Here is a 19,841-nt window from a genome sequence, read left to right on the forward strand (position 1 = left end):
TACCACGACATGAAATGCAGTTGCAATCACAAGGGGTCACTGAAATGAATGAAATTTCATCCTACTGTATACCTTTACTGTGTAGAGTTTGAATGACAATAAATTTGAACTTGAACTTGATTTCATGCGGAAAAGTTGCGGTAACTTAGCAAAAACTGCAAGTTCTCATATTGATTACTGCAATCACAAGATCGCAATTTCCTGAAGGGAGTGTTGCAGAGAAATCGCAGGAATTTTGCAAAATTGCAAACCCCCACAGATAGTGCAGAGGTTGGTTGAAATTGCATTAATTACTGTGATCGCAAGATAATGATTTTCTAGAGGGACTAAAAACAGAGAAAAGCAGGAAATTCTCACATTTTGGAGGCTGGAACCTGCAAATATTTATGCTTGATTAAATTACTCCAACAACATCAGCTTACCTGAGGTTTGTTTTAACTCTTATAACTCAAATGGAACTCCCAAGTCTCACCACAGACCACACCGACAACCAATCCTATCCTATCCTATTTTGGCCTTATCATTCTGGGTAAATATATTGTTATGGCTCCACTTTTGAAAAATAGGTCAAGTGTTATTGAGCCACCAGAATAGCTTCTGTGCTCCCAATGCACACTTGGAAGGGTGAACAACATTCTTCCAAAAATATCCCCTTATTTGGTGTTTTTATGATGATAGTGGAGCACTGTCTAATATGTTGGTCAAAATTCTCCCAGGTATTTAAATGGGGTTTAGATTTGGTCACTGTGAAGGCCTCAAATCATTATGTACGTACCTTTGTTACGTTTCCTCACTCATTTATTCTGGTTTTAATTCGGCACCTGTCTGTAGTTTATGTAAGTGGAAGTTGGAGGATAAGGTGATGCAGGGACACACTTGCACCAAGGGTTTTGTTTTGAAACGTAGCACAGGAAACCCTTCTTCTTATTCTGTCTTGCTTGCTTGGCACTGATGTGAAGGTGCAGCACCCCCCATCATTCCTATCAGAACTGCTGCTGCTGCCTGGCTCCTGTAACTCTCTCTCTCCTCCTCCCATCTCCTACTTTTTGATGGGGGGGGTGCAGCGGTGAAGTCACAGTGATGTCATTTTAGGATGTGAGAGTCGGGGCCAAGGTGAGCTGGTTTTGCGGTGAGTGGTGTCCCTCCACGGCCAGCGTTGCCTGTAAAGAGGCGCGGAGCGGCGAAAGATGATCATCGCCACCGGCACCAATTCAAGCTCCGACGCGCTCTGTCCCTCTCCTCCTGCTCAGATCTCGGGCTATGGGGCCTTGATCTGCCTTGATCCCAAAAAAAGCCTTTACCACCACCATGCCAAAGGACAAAAAATAAGAAGAGTTGCATTTTTAGGGCAGGTAACTTTGACCACGTGCCCCAAAGGTAAACTGGATGGCCATTGCGCAAAGGTGCCTCTACAGTATGTTCGGCGGGGTCAGGACGCACTGGACGCTGCCAGCAGTTATTGTACTGTGGACTTCTCTCTTGGGGATCGTTTCATCCTATCCGGTTCCGAGCAGGACTAATGCAACTTTATTGGAAAAGAAATGGGAGACCCTCTTCTCCCGCTCCTATCTGGGTATAGCTGGGGGAAAATCGGAGCTGAACTGGGAGAGTGACTATTTGCAGGGTATCAAAAGAGTGCGGCGACTGTACTGCAACGTGGGCATTGGGTTTCACCTGCAGGTGCTCCCGGACGGCAGGATAAGCGGTGTACACAATGAGAACCAATACAGTGAGTTGCATCCGGGCAAAGCACTGTACCAGAAAAAGAGTGTAACCCTATGCGCAAGCTGTGTAAAAGTTACAGCGCGTCACTTGTCTTGCATGATATTTAATAGCCTAAGAGGTGTCAGCATGGTTGAAAGTTTCCGAAAGCAAAAACAGTGTACCAAGAGCCTTGCATCCGTGCAGTGCGAAATATCCTCCCAAGCCAAAAACATGACATGAATGCTTGGACCCAGTTTAGACGCTAACTTATTTTTACCCTGCGTCCCGCTGCAGCAGCAGCAGCAGCAGCACTGCACATACACACACACACATAGATCACACTCAGCACGCTGTAAAGTACACTCATAAAGCATCATAATGTCTTAAATGCATATAGGTGGATATTTCCAGGGGGCTAATTGATTATACAGAGCATCATCCATGCGCAATGCACCTGCAAGGTTACACCCATCACTGCTGCATAGGCCAGTTACTTTGTCCCCAATCGCAGCGTGACAGTCTTTGCTCCCCTGGCTGCTCTAACATTATGTTTCGTTTAGGTCTAATAGAGATCTCCACCGGTGGACCGAGGAGGTGATCAGGGCATGTTCGGAGTGAGAAGTGAGATGTTTGTCGCAATGAACAGCAGGGGAAGGTTATACGGAACGGTACGTTTGTGCGCAACTCTCCCTCTCCCTCCCTCTCTCGGTCTCTCGCTCTCTCTTTCTCTCTCTCTCTCTCTCTCTCTCTCTCTCTCACACACACACACACACACACACACACACACACACACACATACACACATCCTGCTGAGTGTAAGATGAGTTCATGTAGCTGCTGCATCCGTGGGTTTATGAGCACTGTTGTGTTATTAATATGCTCTGATGTTAGGGGGGGGGGGGGGGGGGGGGGGGGGGGGGGGGTTAAAGTGGGGTGCAAGGAGTCCCATTTAGAGGAAGCTCAAATCTTTTGCTCTGTGTCACAATCTTATTTACTCCTCAACAAGTTCAACAAAGCAGATAATAAACTTTGCCATATTAATCTACCATTGCTGCTAGTTTGCAGTCCAGCAATCGAGCTGTTCTGTGTATAAAAGTGGGCCAGTTATGAATTACTGTCTAATGTCTTAAAAAGGTCAAAAAGGTCAAAAAGACTAAAAAGGCAGATGTAATTCCAAAGAAAAAAAGGCAATTCCCTCCCACACTTATCACCTTTACATTGATTTATTTAAAAACTGTCCAGGCGGAGACACTGTCCACCATACATATATATACATATATATTACATACATACATGTATTTCTTTGGATCTTCAGGGAAATTGATTCCCTGCACCACAGGAGAGATTAAGCAAGTGGTGTGTGTGTCGCCTTCTACTCTTCAAAAAGGCAGATGTGACATTAATATATATTTAGAGGTCATTGACATCATATAATGCAGTGGCCATTAAAAAACTATTACAGTATGCATTTTCAGTGTTTTTTCTATGACACTTTCAGAAAAGGTATCTTTACAATGTCTTAACATAGCATTAAATGGTTTATTCCATTGGTTTGTTATGAGCCTAAAGTTTGGTTTTATTTAGCTAAAAAAGAGCCCAATATGTAGCTCTTGATGGGGAAAATAAAAGAAATGATGGTATTCTTCTAAAAATTAGTTTGTTTAATTTTATTGAACAAATATCTAACAGTTTTTTGTAGGAGTGAGTGTTGAACCTACTCTTTTGGTACCAACTGAAATGTATCTGTAGCATGAAAGTACCGACACCTAACAGTAAATGTTTGCTCAGATTCGTTCTTTACTTGTTCCTCAATCACACAGTTTCTGATTTAAATCATAATTTTGCCACTTTTATACTATTTTGTGTAATGCAAAGTTCAGGTATGATGGTGGTGTTTAAACAACATTTAACATTTGAGAAGCTTCTTTTGCTAAATGCATAAAGGTTTCTGTAGAAAAACATGTTCATTCAAACTTACTTTGAGGAATATATTGTTTTAGGATTTAAACATTTCTAGCCTTATGATTGTAATGAAGGATATAAAACTATATTTATGTCCAAAAGTGGTTGAAAATATGAATTCTATGGAGCACAAAGTGTTAAACGTTTCAGACACTTAACTTTTACTCAACCATAATGTGCCCTTCTCCATTGCATTTAATCATTATTCATTCAGCAGCGTTTCCCCTTTTGATTTATGGCAACATTTTAATTTAAGCAGCTAGATAGTTTTCTAGTTAGGGTACGTGGGGATTTTTTTATGAGTTCAGCAGTAAAAGCAGGCGGCTGCTATCTGCATCTGAAAAGGGGCATTTCTTTTGCAACAACATGCCACCTCCTCCAGTTTCCCTCGAAGCATGCTTTCTAGGCAGGCTGATGGCCAAAGTAAAGGTCACGTGGAAACGGTGCATATGTTGCGATGTTCATCCTGTGTCTGTCCTGATTTATTGATCCCCGCGCCCCCCTCCTTCTCCCCCTCTCTCTCTCTCTGTCTTTTTTTTTTTTGTGGGCTTTTTTAGAGAGTCTTCGTGGATGAGTGCAAGTTCAAGGAGACTCTGCTGCCCAACAACTACAACGCCTATGAGTCTTTTGTTTACAAGGGCTTCTACATCGCCCTCAGCAAGCATGGCCGCGTAAAGAGAGGCAACAAGGCCACCACCGCCATGACCGTCACACATTTCCTCCCGCGACTATGAGTGAAACTGGCAATAACTCAGTAATTTGCACATGTGAATGTTCTTCCAGGTAATATAGAAATGCATATTCATGATATACACACACCAATGGACTGCGAAAAAAACCCACAAATATTTATTCTGTTTATATATATGTATATTTGGATAGCTATCTTTGTATATGTATGCCATACTGTGCTGCTTATTGTTTTTATGGTTATGGATGGGGAGAGTCGAAGCCTTTTGCCTGTCTCACTTTACCTTGGTGCTTGCTGTAACTGAACTATGTGTCACTTCCTTTTTTGAGATGGAGGATGAGCTATATCCTGTGCTTTTAAAGAGTGAAATGAATACTTTTTATTACCTCAAAGAACCACTTTACTAGATTAAGGGATGCATGGAGTTCTGCTCAAATATCTGCTAAGTTTATCATTTCTTTCAAACCTTTGAGCGCTTTGATGGTTCCCTGCTCGATTATCGATGTCCGGCAGTGGGGAGAAAAAAGAGACTACTTATATGCACTACCTTTGCTGCACGATTTAAAGGTGCCTTGGTGTTCCCACTTGTGGCCCCCTTAAACTTGCATGTAAGAGACACCCGCTGGAGTCAGAAATAGGGCTGACACTCCGGAGAGGGCCTCAGAAGGGGGAGGGGGGGGGGGGGGGGGGGGTAGGGGGGGGGGGGGGGGGGGGGGGGGGGGGGGGGGGGGGGGGTTGACTATCTCTGGTTTATTTTCTTTTCCGTAATTAGATCGATTAAGTAATATACAATCTGTGGGTCGTGACCAGAGAGCCGTCAGCCATAGATGTGAGGAGGGAGAGACTGGTGCAAGGCCATAAGTTTGACTGTGTGCCATCGCCAAATAAACAGGGTGGAGCGCTTATCTGTGCGAGCATTCGGTGAAAACTCTTTTTTTAGTTTGGACCTGGCTTGCGTCTGCACATAAATCACACAGAATCGAGCAGATAAAGTGCGCAGTAGAAATTAATCTGCACATTGTCTTGGACAGCGCTCCTAAAGTGGGTCGCCGTGTCCAGATCGCAAAGCTTTAGTGCCAGCAGCTGCTGTTCAAAAATGATGTCTACTGTCCATGAAACCAATGCAAAACCATGTAAATAGTCGCAAATGTAAAAGAAGACTTCAGGAGCTTTTTTATGCTGCTTTGTCGCAGTTGCCTGAACGAGGCAAAAAGAGTTCAGGTTGCACAGTGACCATCGATGATGGGTGCCTAAATGTTTCGGTAAGAATTGTTCCCATATGTTCTTTAATTTATCTTTGTGTCGGAGTGTTCGGTGGAGTATGTCGTGTGTGTGCCCCTCGGCTGTTTCCCTGGCTTGTCTGTGTGCTCTGCAGCAGCACTGCAGTGGCAGCGAGGGGTGTTGGGAGCTGTAGGCAGATAGTTTGAAATGCAATTATGGATGAGTCGACCATGTGCCCTGAAGGACTAAAGGACAGTGCAGATTGTGGACTGGATGCACGCCATGTGATTCCAGAGCTCAGTGTCTTCATTTCTGTTGATTTTTAGCTTGAATTTATACATTTGAGTGGGCATAAAAGGCCAGAAAGTTAGTAAATCAACACAAAAAGAGCCCCTTTTGTAATATATGATAAGGTCTTGCTATGCATAGTGGCAGGTTTGTTTTACTTACTGTTACCATGTGGGTCAATATGTGGTTAATATCTTGTTACATGTTGCAAAGATGTTTTTCTTGCTTCGCTCAGTTTCTGAGAATCTCTGCAGTTTCTGCAGCTGTTTACTTGAAAAAGTGAAGCTTGTTGCACCATCAACCTCCATCCGTTCTTGTGTTTAGAGAGGAAACAGGACTATTTCAATCCAGGAAAGACGTATGTGCGGGAGCCCGGCCCGCTGTCTTTGTTGTTCGGCAAACCCCCCTGCAGGAAATGTGGATCTGCCAGGATGACAGGCAGCCTCCCACATACCTGAGCAACCACCCCCCCCCCCCCCCCCCCCCCCCCCCCCCACCCCCCTCTGAGCTGTATCATCCCCACCACCCACCTCTGCCTGTCCCTTACCCCGACACCCCACCACCCACTGCAGGGACCTTGGATTCCAGCGGTAACCCAGGAGCTTCCTCCTCTCCTTTCAGCCTTTTTTAGTTCAAGGTCAGAGTCAAAGACCAGCCTTGGCCCCAACCCCGGTGGCCAGGGTGGTCGTCTATATAGGTCGTATTGTTTCCATGAAATAGGAATTTGAAATATCTTTTTGATGCATACGTTTATTCAATACATAAACACAATATAATTTCTTGAACTGATGACACTGGAGTCTCCAACTTACTGGTCCTCAGTATGAGTCATCAGCTGCGTCTGGTGTATAAAAACTAGATCCTGCAGTGAAAAGCTTCACAATCTGCATAATATTTTTGAAACAATCCTACTTCCCTCTCTGAATTCTGAGCCCCACCTCTTTGAAATACAGCTCCACAACACGACGTCCCCTCCCCCTTCCAACTACTTATGTGTTGGGATATTTCTGGGGAGGGGACATCTGCAGAGTTAACGCAGTGTGTGTGAGGAGCAGAGTCATGCAGAGTCTCCCTTCTCCTGCTGCACCCGAATCCTGCAGGACGGCACTCCGGCCATCCTCAGGACGTGCCCTTAACTGCTGCTCTCCCTCAACCCCCCACACTTTTCACCACATGCTGGCACAACACAGTTATCACCTGCTGCTCAACTCTTGTCTGTGACGCACATATTGATTCACGACAGTATTGTGCTCACATATTAAGTTTTCTTCTCTCTCTCTTTTTTTTTTTGTCTGAGGACATTTTACGAGTGAATGATAACGTCCTGCTAAGGCTGCAAAGCAGAGCAAATTTTTTTCGGGAGCTTGGCTCAAAGTTTCATAAAACAAAAAAGACTTGTTGCTGTTGTAGATGAGGCTGCATGCAGTACAACTGATGTACATTTCTTGTTTGGGGTGTTTGAATCAGCTTCAATTGTCATCATTTTGGCCGAAGTAGCAAAAAAAAAGCAATCTACATTTTCATTTGAGGAAGGTGTGGAAGTGAACTTTGCGCATGCACAGCAATGAGGAATCCTTTTGCCACCTCACAATCAAGATGTATAACGTCTCTTGTAGCACCTTATTAACAACATCTTGATTATAAACTAGTGTAAAGAAGTGAGTTTTCTCACACGTCTCTGTCATGAAATAGAGCTGGATCCCTAAAAGAGTGAAGGTTTGTGTCTAAAACTAAAAAGCTCTCCTTTCAGCTTTGACCAAAAAAGTTTATCCAGATTTATCTGTTGTCTCTTTTTTTCTTTCCACGGCTTATCATAGATCAATTTAAAATTAATTCAAGGTGAGGAATATGTTTTTTTTTTTATAATGTTCAATGTACTATTAGCATGCATGAGCCCCGAGCTTGATTAGGGGTGTGTGCTTCATGTGTTATAAGCAGAATTCTTTTTTTTTTTTAACTCCTGCTCATAAAGGGAGTGAGCCTCCACTCAATTCCTCTCATCTCTGTTCTCATATACCTCACCTTCTGCCTTAGTTTTGGTTTGCTGATGACTGTAAATTTAGAAGAAACAAACTTCAGCTATTTGTTTCTGAAAACAGACAATGCTAAGTAAGGATATTAAAGTTTTTTCCTTTTATTTTTGTACGTATGTGCTGTGCACAGCAGTCTACTGTATTCCTGAGATACCAATAAAAGTTTTTTTTTTTTTTAACTGGTTGCTGGTAAAGTATCGTGCTCTTTCTCTGTCACATTAGTTGGACACTGATTTGACTGTATTTAGTATTTAATTTGTATATTTTGCACATTTGAAAGATTTAACTGAATTATCCTCAATTGGGAAGTTGGGTTTGAGTTCACTTCCCTGGAGAAAATGTAAATTTTTAAAGTCCCACTCCACTCAAAAATTGTTTCTCTTATTGTCACTTCAGTTGGATGTTTGAGCTTCACTGTCAAAAAAAAACATATCTGTGCAAAGTTTGACAATAGAAGAAAGCAGAAGTCTTCACATTCATCTGCTGAACCAAAGTGCTCACTTTGACTTTGAGTTTAAGACCTGCATGTACAAGCACGGTTTTGTGACATCACAACTAGTTTGGAAGTCAATCATGGTTCAATAGGCAACTTACACAAGTTGATGTGGAAACTTGAAGCCTCCAGTGCACAAACACTGAGAATAGACTTGGGAGACATCTTGTGTCCAACAGTTAAACGTTTGACATAAAAAGAATATTTGCATATTAATAGATTCTGTATTTTTCAATGAGGTAGACTCAGTAGATTTAATTTCATGAATTTTTAAGAAGGTGACTTTTAAAATTCCAAGCAGAGATATTTTAATGTCATGGCTGGAGGGGATCTTTAATGGGTCCTATGCTGAAACTCAAGCATCCAAAAATACAGTTTTTGCCAGTCAAATGAGCAGAAACTTGCAGTGAAGACAGAATTAGGGAATGGCTCCATCTGCTGGGTAAATGGTGCAAGTGTTGAGTTGGGCAGGTGCGTAAAATCAGCAAACTGAACTTCAAACTATGACTGGACGTCCAGTTCAATGCAGTTAAACAAAACTACAATATATTTAATATGATCCAAATTCTGGCGTTTGCACGAGTTTTAAAAGTTAATGCAACTCATCTAAAACTAATATTACAACATGTTTTATCCCTGATTTGATGAACAAACGAGTCTGTATTTATGCTCTTTATATATTTTTTCTTTTAATTTGCCCAACACACTTTCCAGTCATAACTTTGACCCATTAGGACGAAATCTTAGAATAATGTTTAAGATGCGTGAGCCAAGACTTTATGTAACCAAAAATAAGTGTCCTGTTGTCTGACCAAGAGCATCGGGATAAACAGACAGAGGTGGAAGTGGCCCTTCCGCTGCAGCAAACCCGCACATCTGCTTTGGGGGCGAGTTTCTTTTTTTACGTAAAGGATGTGAGCAGGAGTGGCACTCGGGGGGCTTTAAATAGGAACTGTCTCCAAACTTTGAGACAACAGAGCATCTGAAAACTTCCAGCAGCTCGCAGTAGAAACCAACTGTTTGCTCCAGGATGGACGAGAACAGGAGACTGGGAATGAGGGACACTGTGCTGGCGCTCTTACTCGCTGTCCTCCAGGGATTTCCTCTCGGGGAGACGGTCCCGAACCCATCACCGCTGGTCGGATCCAACTGGGGGAACCCGAGGAGATACGTTCACCTGCAGACTTCCACAGACCTCAACAACTTCTACTTGGAGATCAGATTAGATGGCACTGTGCGCAAAACTACAGTCAGGAGTTCATATAGTGAGTTTCCCTCTTTTTTCCCAGAAATGTCAGTTTAATTTTTGTTATGTGTCAAAGTCTGAAGTTCTGTCTTTAACACTCAAATTGTTCTTATTCCTCTGCAGGTGTGATTTTACTGAAAGCTGAAACAAGGGAGCGCATCGCCATCCTCGGCGTCAAAAGTAGCCGCTACCTGTGTATGGATCTGGAGGGCAACCCGTTCAGCTCTGTAAGCCAATACCTAGTTTCTACTCTATTATTGATTCAATCGATTTGTCATACTGATATTTTCATTTTGAGTTTCTCTTTCTTGGCACGCTTTTGAGGTTTTACGCATAGTTTTTAACATCGCTTTCTATCCTTTTACGCGCTTTTACGCACAAACGTTATGATTTCTATTTTATGATTTTGTTGACATTAAGTTAAAGAAATGCTAAAAGTGTTTAAGTATCAGTTAGTTGCTTAACACAAGAGGAAATGTACGGACAGAAGAAGAGAAATCACTGATATGTAGAAAATGGAAAGTGATTTGCACCAGAAATATCCACTTTAATGTGCACTTTTCTTGCCACATTAGCCCTTCTTGTAGGATTTGGGTTTGGAGTTTTCTTTAGTTGTTTACAGTAGACTTTTATTGAATTTGTCATATAGTCTAATAACTGCAGATTTTCGTCTGATTGGTCATGATATCTGAAATAGAATGAAACGGCTGTGCATATTGATAAAATAAGTCTGTTATAATCAATAGAAGGTGCCAAATAGATGTTTAACGCATTTCTTCCAAGCTGGAGCTTCATCTCTTCCTCCTCCTCTCTCAGCCCATCTGCCACAGGGACGAGTGCCTGTTCAACCACAAACTTCTGGAGAACAACCGAGACGTGTACTACTCCTGCAGGACCGGCATCCTGTTCAACCTGGAGGGCTCCCGGCAGGTGTACTCAGCGGGCCAGAACCTGCCCCAGACCTCCCTCTTCCTGCCCAAGAAGAACACGGTGCCGCTGGAGCGCCTCCTGCTGCACAGGGAGAAGAGGAACCAGGTGGTGGATCCCTCCGACCCGCACAACTTCTACCTGGGGCAGACAGAGGAAGGCTCGGACTCCCGGGCCGTGCCAGAGGACGACGCCGAGCTGGAGGTGGAGGTAGAAGTGGAGGCTGGGGACGAAGGGCGCAACGTGTCCCGGGAGACGCCGCTGGATCCGTCCAACCACGACCCCTGGAACGTGCACTCCTACAACCCGGCCAGCCCCCGGAGCACCGGGACCATGGGGTGATTTTACTGTAGACTGGCATGAGTGTGGAGAAGTCTGGGCGCCCTTTTGTCTTATCTAAGTGAGTCCAAGTTTAACCTTGTAGTTTATCATCATATGAGAGAGAAAAAAAGCATAAACATCTGAATTTACTTACAACCAAACTGAGAGGAGAACATTCAGGTTGCTCCTTCTATTTCACACTGACTCAATAATGTGTTTTCAGTCATCAATCATTCAGAAAAGCAGTGTGTTTATACACTGAATGTATTAGACTTGACTTGAAGCCCCTTTTTGCACAATTTATATATATTATCTTAAAGCTCAACTCCTTTCTGTTGATTTAACACCATCTGCTTTGTAAATTTAATGTTAAATCCACAAGGGATATGTATTTTACCCGGATTTATCTCATAAATAATGAATATTTTGTACATTCAAAAGCAGGTTTGGTGATAGATGTGTGATGCAGGGATTTTATCGCACCTAAAATGTATTTTAGATGACACATTTAATTGCTTTTACCTTCAGAACCAATGAGTAACAAATTACTGACATCTATTTCCTCATTCCAGTCCATTATAATAGTTGGCATCCTCTCAAACGCTGATAGCTTATATGAGAAATGGAAGTTAAAAAAAAACTGAATTATTCATCAATATTGTGTCCCTGAGGAGCTATTTTACTGAGGATGTGATTGCTCGACAACTTCTGGGGATGTAGTTATATCAGTAAAGCCAACAGAGTCCAAGAAATTATTAATTCCATTGTGTACATTTTGTTCACATATTGTTTTTTTTGTGGGCTGTTATCATTAAGGGTTTTACAGCTGGCCTGAGAAACCCGCATTAAAAAGACAGAAGCCTACCTCTGGAGGACAAAAGGCCCTGTCTACTTATGTGAAACTAGGCAGGCATGATTTAAAATGAAATATATATGTAGGACTATATGTAAGAGTTGTATTTAGTAGAGTTAAGGTTAAGTTTTGCCTTTATTTTAAAGTCCTAAGTTTACTAAGTTGGATAGAGAAGATTTGAAGTTTGTTTATCTTTAGATTTTGAACCTAGAACAGCAATTCCAAAAACTTTTCTAAAACTACAGATCACTGCAATCACTTACAGTATCTTCAATGTGGTAACGTGTCCATATATATGTGCATTTCTTTGCAAACAGGAGTGTAACTACAGGGTAAATAACCTTTACAGAGAAATCAAATCTAAACTCCTGCTATGTGATTTTTACAGGTGCTGGGCACCACCAGCAAACACGAAAACCCAGTCCCTGAGAGTATTTATTTATTTAAATCCATTCCTTAAATGTTATTTATGGTATTTATAAGGATGATTTACAGTTAAATGTACATGTAAGTAAACATGGTTTGTCTTTGAATGTATGCGTCGGAGTTGTAAACGGAGTGTTGCTTGAATTTGGGACAAAATAAACTCATAAAGGAAACATGTTTCAAGTGTTAAGTGTCATTTATAGCTGTGAATTTTTTGAAGCTTTTGTGTTGTGACATCATGTGTGCTGCCTTTATTTGGTAAAGACAACATGTACTATGTGAAAACAGGTCTAACATTCACCCAGTCACTGCGCAGTAGTTCCTCTCATTAGCTGAACTTCCTGTACTTTCCCACCTCCTCTGACTAATTAGCTCACAGCTGAGTCATGTCTCTCTAAAAATACACTTCAGTGCCATTAACCTTTGACGCCTTAAAGGAATCTTCTTTCTTTTAAAACACATATCTTAAATAAATATCTTGTAAAGCTTACAGGAGTTTTAACAGCTTGTTTGTACATTCAGATACAGAAGAAATGTATTATTTGATATGGACAACCAGAAAAATCTGAAAAGTTTAGCTTTTGGCTTAAAAAAATTGATTTGTGAATATAAAATTTGGTCAAAATAATAAACAGATTATTTGTTTATTTAAATATTTTCTGTTGTTGTTGCCAGGCAACCAACAGAGATTCAGAAAGTGACTGAAATCTCCTCCGATTGTTGCTTTTAACACTGTTTTTTTTACTCATTAATCGCACAAGATATAATGTTAATGTGTTAATCAACCTAATGAGCTTTAGAGGTGCTTGCAGGTGGATTTTATTACATTTAAACAAAACCAGGCTCAACTCTTCTTCTATTTACATAGAAAAGTGGCATCAAATCCTCTTTTCTACTCTCTGCCAGAAAGTGAATAAGCCTCAGTATATTTCCCAAAATGTCAGATTTCTGTTTTAAGGTTAGCTGTTAACCTCAAATGACAACACAGATTTATTTATTTCAAATGACCTACTTTAGTTTTACAAGCAGCAGTTCTTTGAGGGTGACTGCACGTCTCTAGTAGCTATTAAAAGCACTGCACAGTTCAGTGGTGACAGTGTAGGAGGGCCCTGGGGTGCTCAAACTTTTTCCAGTCACAGTCAGGATGAGGAAAAAAAAACCTGATCTCTAATCTGTTCTTAAAGGACGGGTTCACAATTGTTCAAGTCTGTCTTAAAACAACAGTCAGGTGCCCGTATGAACACTGTAAGAGGTTTTCCTCGCTGTAATCGTTCCTCCTGTTTAGACCCCTGAGCTTTTCTGATCAGTGATACCAATATTAGCCTACATATGTCTGTTTACTTGATAACTGGTTCATCCAAAGATTGTTGTTGGATGTCAACTGTCTATAAGATACACAACTTGTGTAGCTTTCAGTGTGTAAATGCACTACATCATAAATATCAAGAAGTAATAGAGAGACACGTCTTCTTCCACTCTTTCCTTATATATTCTGTTATGTATCAGTACAGTAAAAGTACTTTTGTGCTTTTCTTCAGTGTTTAAGATTTAATCTCTGTAGTATTCATATAAATAGATCACATTGTACTTCATTACATTTACCTTTTTGTTCAACACAAACTCAAACAAAAACAAAAAAAGTGTTATGTTATATTGCACGAGTAAAATGAGCAGCACCACAATTGCAACACAAGGAGACACATCAACTGAAATGCCACATTCACTGATCGTGTTCAATAACACATTAAATAGTCTGACTTTGGTTTGATAAAAGAAGCAGTAAAAATAACATGATTAAAAATGTAGAATGTCAAGAGTCCTTACTGGCCTACAGTTGAGAGGACGATGAAATGCTTTGATAATACAGTACTGTACAATCAGAGGTTATTATCATGACTACTAATTCAGAGCAAAACACTACAGATAACTGAGGAAAGATCATTTACCCTGTGCATGATGTGCATTGTTGATTCCCTTTTGTGTTCCTGATAGTTCTTTTTATCACTCAAATACTGTGTACATGTGCACGCACACGGTTTGCATACATAAACTTTTACTCCATTTCTTTTCTTTTACACTATTCAGCAGCCGTGAGGTTTTCCAGGTGGTCCTTTCTGTTGGTAAAAACACAGCGAGCAGTGGAGAGGACCGGGCCGGACTCGGACTGGCTCAGGGTGAGAATGAAGCGGCTGATGCCCGTGTTTGGACACGGGGAAAACAGGTGGGACATCTTCACCCCCGGAGGCAGAGAGCACTTTAAATCCTCTACAAGGTGCCTGATGGCCACACGGATGTAGGCACCATGGCTCACCACCAGAGCGTGGACAGACACGCCCTGCAGACCGTCGTCAGCCGAACCGTCAAGAGCGACGTCCGTGGCAGCAGCCGCTGTCATGTTTGCTGCGGCCGCGCCCGCAGAGGCATCCGGCGCTGACCAGCCGTGCTCATCCAACATTCGCTCGAAAAGGAGTTTGAGGAATTTTTTAAAACGCAGCTTCACCTGGAAGCAAGGTGACATGAACCAGAACTTAGAGGTGGAGGATCAAACTGGAAAGATTCCTCAACACCAGCAGGTGTGAGAGCCTGAGTATAATGAGAACCAATGACTGGAGGTCAAAACTGAACAATTTAATATCTTCAGCTATGTTTTGTGTTCTTGTACATACTGTATATTAAAAAAATAAAGAGCTAAAATGATCAGTCGATTGATAAAAAATTAATCTGTAACTATTTGGGTAATCTGTTAATTGTTTTAAGTAATTCTTCAAGCAAAGGTGCTCCTAATTTGCTGCTTTTCTTTGTTTTAAACCTGTATTAACTGATTTTTTACCACTTGGGGGCAGCAGAAACAAGTTCTGAGGACAGCTTTGACCTATCATAACCTTTTAAGTCAATATGGTGAACTTCTTAGTAAACAGTTGCTTATTTACACGTTCAGCAATTACTTAAGTTGCTAAATGCTCCAATATGTTCACCAGCTCGTCACTAACTACATCTGTTTGCCATTTGGTGCTGAGCAGGAAGTGTACAGTGGGTTTTTTAGAGCTTTTTCTCTGAAAACAGCTGCCTGCTGCTGCCAAAAACGACACTGTAAGAGCGCTGAGAGTGAACCGAAACAGTAAAGTTGTGGCTCGATGGCTAAACAATGAGCTGAAACTGCTATAAAGCTCCATAAAGCCGAGGGAAGCTGCAGAGTCGCTGCTTCTCTGTTGGTTTATTACTACCAGTGATACATTGTTATTCTAAAAATATCGATTATAGCCACTTTAAATTATTGTAAATTGCACACCTTAAAGGTTTTAGACAGTTTGTTGGACAACACAAGACTTTTTCTGACATTTTATTGAAAAAACAACTAATTAATTAACCAAGAAAATGATCAACAGATTAATTGATAATGAAACTTGGTGATTTTCAAATTTTCAGACAAACTAAAAGATTAAATTCTCCTTCATCTTAACTCTCTAAAAACTTGTTGAATTACCAAAGAAAAGGTATCGTCACAAGGCTCAAAATGAGGCTGTTTTTCTTGTTTTCTAAGGGACACAGAGATGAATGTGAGCACAGAGACTTTTGTCTCATGTATTTAAATAGAAGTGGTTAAATACTGTTATTCGTACGACATTACCCAGATCTATTAATGTGCATGAATTAGCTTCAGGTATTTCTATTCTATTATCTTTTGTAAGGAATAAACACAGTTAAAATCAACTTTTTGACTTTTGGGTTTTAAAAGTGGAACGACCCACAATGAACACTGCATGGCGCTGTTGTACAAGTGATACTTCCTTGACCTTCAGTTCATCAGTATTGAAAGAAATTACTAAATCAGTTTCCAAATGATGAATCCTGAATGACTCACCTGGTCTAAAGTCTCTCCTCCCGGAGGAGTGTAGTCACGACACGACTGACCGGCAGCGTTCGCCATGTTCTTCAGATCCTCTTTGGGACGCCCTTCGGCAATGCCGAAACCCTGAACAGACAACGAAACAACAACTCAGAGCTCAGTAGAAAAACTCTTGTACTGCATGTAAAGCTTAGTAATAACTTAATAGTTTAAAGCCAGTAGATCTTACCCTCTCTCTGAGTAACGACTCCAAAACCATCTCCGTGCCAGAACAATGAGTGTTTTTCCTCAGAATTATTTCAGCTGTCTGACAAAGGACACGGAATTTTGAAACCACTGATTCAACATTTTTAAGTGCCAAAAGAATCTGTCATGTACAAACTTAAGCCATTATTCCATTGTCAGCATCATTGAGTCAAAGACCACAGAGACAGGATTTGTATACATGTGTTTATAGAGAAGAGAGTCTGAAGCCACAATTGTGACACTGTGGGGCATTGAAAACCTTTAAAGTTCAATCTAGAGCTACAAAAATTAGTTGATAAATCTATTAGTTAATTGACTGAAAATTAATTGGCAACTATTTTGACAATCATATAATCTTTTTAGTCATTTTTTAAGGAAAAATTACAAATACTTGAAGGTTGCAGCTTCTCAAATTTGAGGATTTGAAGGTTTTTTGTGTCATACATGACAGTAAACTGAATATCTTTGGATTTTTGACTACTGATCAGACAAAATGTAACATTCAAAGAAGTTATAATAGGTATTTTCACTATTTTCTGACATTTTATAGACAAAATGATCAATCGATGGATTGAGAAAATAGGCGTCAGATCAATTGATAATGTAAATAATTGTTACTTGCAGCCCTGGTCCAATCACAGAGCTTCATTTGCATATTTGTGCTGCTGAATGCTACATATTAGCTGAACGCAGGTTGTTGTAACTGAAAGTTTAATTTATGATCTTTATGATCTAACAAATTAAATTATGTCAGGAACCGTTGCTCAGCATTACTAATATTTACTGTTTAATATGTACATGTTGACAGAGAGGTATGGAGGCAAATCATAGCGCAAAGTATTGCAACAATATGTACTGTACTGTACAATGTTTAGCTCCATGCCAGATCTGGAGGCACTTTACTAAAATACTCACTGATTCAAGGTTGTTGCACAATGGTTGTATTCCTGGGAAATCCCATTGAACCACATGTGTTTAACTCTACTAATGAAACATGAATTCCATATATAAATCATACTCCTCTGGGAGATCTCATGAATGTAATTCAGATGCTTTGACAACTGAGTCACAACAGCAACCTTCCATCCGTGCAAATTTGAGATGGTTTTACAGTTTTGTGAACCCAAACATGAAACCCTTAAACTGATTAAAAAAAAATATCCATAAGAAATCTCAAAACTGGGGACACATGGTAGTAATAAGTAATATTTTTTATTGTCAACAAATCCCATGAAAAGACCAAAACAACAATGCAGCATGCAATCTGTCTCAATACTTTCTGACTCCCCCACCCTGCCTACGGCACTCAGCCTTAAACCCACTTCTGATGACTGAAGATGTAAATCAATGGGTCACACACATATATAGTCTCACTCTTAAAGAAGTCTCAGTAATTTTCATAAAACTGCTGGGCTCTAGTCTTTAGCAAATGTTACTCAATCAGGAGTAAATAGTGTAAATTGTGTGTGCTTTCAGTTGCGGATTAATACATATTTGTGGGTATACACAGCAGCAGGGGAGTCTACATAGGATTGAGTCAAAATAAACTGCAGTGGTCAAGTTCATAAACATGTCATACAATGCAGCTTATTTATGCGTTTATAATAGTTTGTGGACCACGATGGAACATAGACAGGTTTGGTTTTGATATTTTCATGGGATATGTTGACAATAAGAAAAACAGTGTTACCAAAGATAACTTTTAGTATGCCAACAGCTTGACAATAATACAATGGAAACTGTGCATGAGCTAATGGTGTAAGAACAACCAACCAGTTGTCAACATGTCTGGAACAGTCTGAGAGCTGTTGATGATCTCAATAATCTCAATATTTTACTAAATTAAATGTTAAGTTTTGACAATTTTATTAAATTAGCCAACCTTAAACTCATCTATAACTCCCTAAATAGCCAGATTCCTCTGGTGCTCAGTGAACTGGTGGTTCCTCTTAAGATTTCGGGCTCAGTAACATGAGGTGCGTGTACTAGAAAGTGTAAGGTGCCCTTTTAAAAATCCTCACTTGAACAGACGTTTTTTTTCTGTTTGGGTGATAAACATGTGGAACTCTTTACTCACAGAACTCAAAATGGATCCTGACTGGGAACATTTTAAAAGTCAGACTGAAACAGCTTTTAAAAGAGGGATGAGTCACGTAGTCGTGAGTGATGTGGTGCTTGTTGTTTTTATTAAACTTTTTACGGTATGTTTGTTTGTGAGCCGTTTGTGTTTTGTGCTGCTTCGTATGTACTTTGTTGTTGAGTCTCGTGTTGTAATGTAGGCGTATTGCTGAGTTTTGTGTATATGTATTGTTGATTTTTGTGCAGTTTTATATGTATTTTACTGAGTTTTATGCATTTTAAAAGCCCATCTAGTTACAGGCATTGCAACTAGCTTAGGCTATAAATGCTGTAGTGTATGGCTTTATTTCATGCTATATACTTGTCCCTATAAACATTAAATAAAAGAGACAGAGTAAGAGAGCTCAACAGAGTAACCATGCTCATTTTTCTCAGCCCAAATTAAATATAAATGAGTCTGAATTACCTGCACAGCCCGCTGTAGGTTGCTGACAAACACGTTGTTGAATGTGATGTCTGTGAGGTATCGTCCTGCGGCCTCACCCTGCTGCATACCTGTCTCTGACAAGAGGGTGTCCACACCTTGACCTAAAACACAAAGTACAGTGGAGTGTTTTCAGTGTCTGAAGTTAGAAGTGGGGTGTGTGGCGTACAGAACCAGATCAAAGTCCACCTCAGTGCCAACACAAGCAAATTAAATCTCAAGTTTTCATCATAAAACACATGTAGTATTAGTCATATCCGCTCATGCTTTGAATCAGTGGTTATCACTATAACTCCATCTACAAGTAACACAATGACACAATCTATGACTATTTTGGGCATGGATTTCATATGATAAAACATCTAAAAGCACAGTTTTCATCCAATAGGGGTCTGTGGTCTAACTTGTGTCAGATTAGGGGTCCTTGACGTGAAAAAGTTTGCTTTAAATGACTGTAAGGAGAAACAGATATGAATGAACATACCTTGCAGCAGCTTATCCCTGTTGTACTGTGTTTCCCCACTGTGTGAACACATAGAAACGTGGTTGAATTAAACACGTGAATAAACAGTTATGTTATGAAAAAGCACAGCTAGCTAGTTTAGACGACTAAAACACGACTAGCACGTTTGCTAAGTTACTTCAGTCTTGTTTAAGGCTGCTCATTTAGCCGCCATGCGTCATTAGCGCCACCTGAAAGGACGTACAGCGTCTGGAGAAAATATTAACATCACCAATTCATTCATGTGAAAGTCTTCTGTATGTATAAAATGAAAATAAGCCTGTAAATAATCACTTACTGTCGTATGAGCGTCAAACTAAATGTAAACATTTTCAGCTCTCCTGATACTTCCCGGTTGGTTCATCTGCAACACCGTGTGACGTAGACTCTTGCGTCATGACGCAATTCGTATCGCATTGCGGAGCTGCGTCAGGAAAAAATAATTTAATATCTGGCCAAAATGTTATTAAAGAGCCCCTCCAGACAAGTTTTAAGATGTATATAAAATACTCTACTTT

The 19,841-nt window shown here is 40.5% G+C and overlaps 2 protein-coding genes and 1 pseudogene across 2 annotated transcripts; 2 read left to right on the forward strand and 1 right to left on the reverse strand.

The window, feature by feature from the left end:
• The first annotated feature begins 1,021 nt into the window (after positions 1-1,021).
• On the forward strand, positions 1,022-5,021 carry LOC121890429 (annotated as a pseudogene).
• A 4,093-nt stretch (positions 5,022-9,114) lies between these two features.
• fgf23 (fibroblast growth factor 23) lies at positions 9,115-12,719 on the forward strand. Its single transcript, XM_042403727.1, has 3 exons — positions 9,115-9,657; positions 9,762-9,865; positions 10,455-12,719. The coding sequence occupies exons 1-3, from the start codon at positions 9,423-9,425 to the stop codon at positions 10,905-10,907; spliced, it is 792 nt and encodes a 263-aa protein (XP_042259661.1). The 5' UTR covers positions 9,115-9,422; the 3' UTR covers positions 10,908-12,719.
• Positions 12,720-13,630: 911 nt separating this feature from the next.
• tigarb (TP53 induced glycolysis regulatory phosphatase b) lies at positions 13,631-19,735 on the reverse strand. The gene is made up of 6 exons (XM_042402494.1): positions 19,622-19,735; positions 19,306-19,343; positions 18,804-18,925; positions 16,242-16,319; positions 16,028-16,138; positions 13,631-14,665 (listed from the first exon to the last, which is right to left on the reverse strand). The coding sequence occupies exons 1-6, from the start codon at positions 19,651-19,653 to the stop codon at positions 14,243-14,245; spliced, it is 804 nt and encodes a 267-aa protein (XP_042258428.1). The 5' UTR covers positions 19,654-19,735; the 3' UTR covers positions 13,631-14,242.
• Positions 19,736-19,841: the final 106 nt, after the last annotated feature.

The sequence above is a fragment of the Thunnus maccoyii genome, chromosome 23 (assembly GCF_910596095.1).
Source record: "Thunnus maccoyii chromosome 23, fThuMac1.1, whole genome shotgun sequence".
Taxonomy (NCBI): Eukaryota; Metazoa; Chordata; class Actinopteri; order Scombriformes; family Scombridae; genus Thunnus; species Thunnus maccoyii.

Excerpts from the sequence above, each read along its gene's own strand:
- fgf23 (XM_042403727.1), top strand. The coding sequence starts at position 9,423 with ATGGACGAGAACAGGAGACTGGGAATGAGGGACACTGTGCTGGCGCTC. Across the intron at positions 9,658-9,761 it reads TACAGTCAGGAGTTCATATA|GTGTGATTTTACTGAAAGCT; the intron begins GTGAGTTTCCCT and ends ATTCCTCTGCAG. Across the intron at positions 9,866-10,454 it reads AGGGCAACCCGTTCAGCTCT|CCCATCTGCCACAGGGACGA; the intron begins GTAAGCCAATAC and ends CTCCTCTCTCAG.
- tigarb (XM_042402494.1), bottom strand. The coding sequence starts at position 19,653 with ATGTTTACATTTAGTTTGACGCTCATACGACA. Across the intron at positions 19,344-19,621 it reads AGTTTGACGCTCATACGACA|TGGGGAAACACAGTACAACA; the intron begins GTAAGTGATTAT and ends GTGTTCACACAG. Across the intron at positions 16,320-18,803 it reads ACCTACAGCGGGCTGTGCAG|ACAGCTGAAATAATTCTGAG; the intron begins GTAATTCAGACT and ends GTCCTTTGTCAG.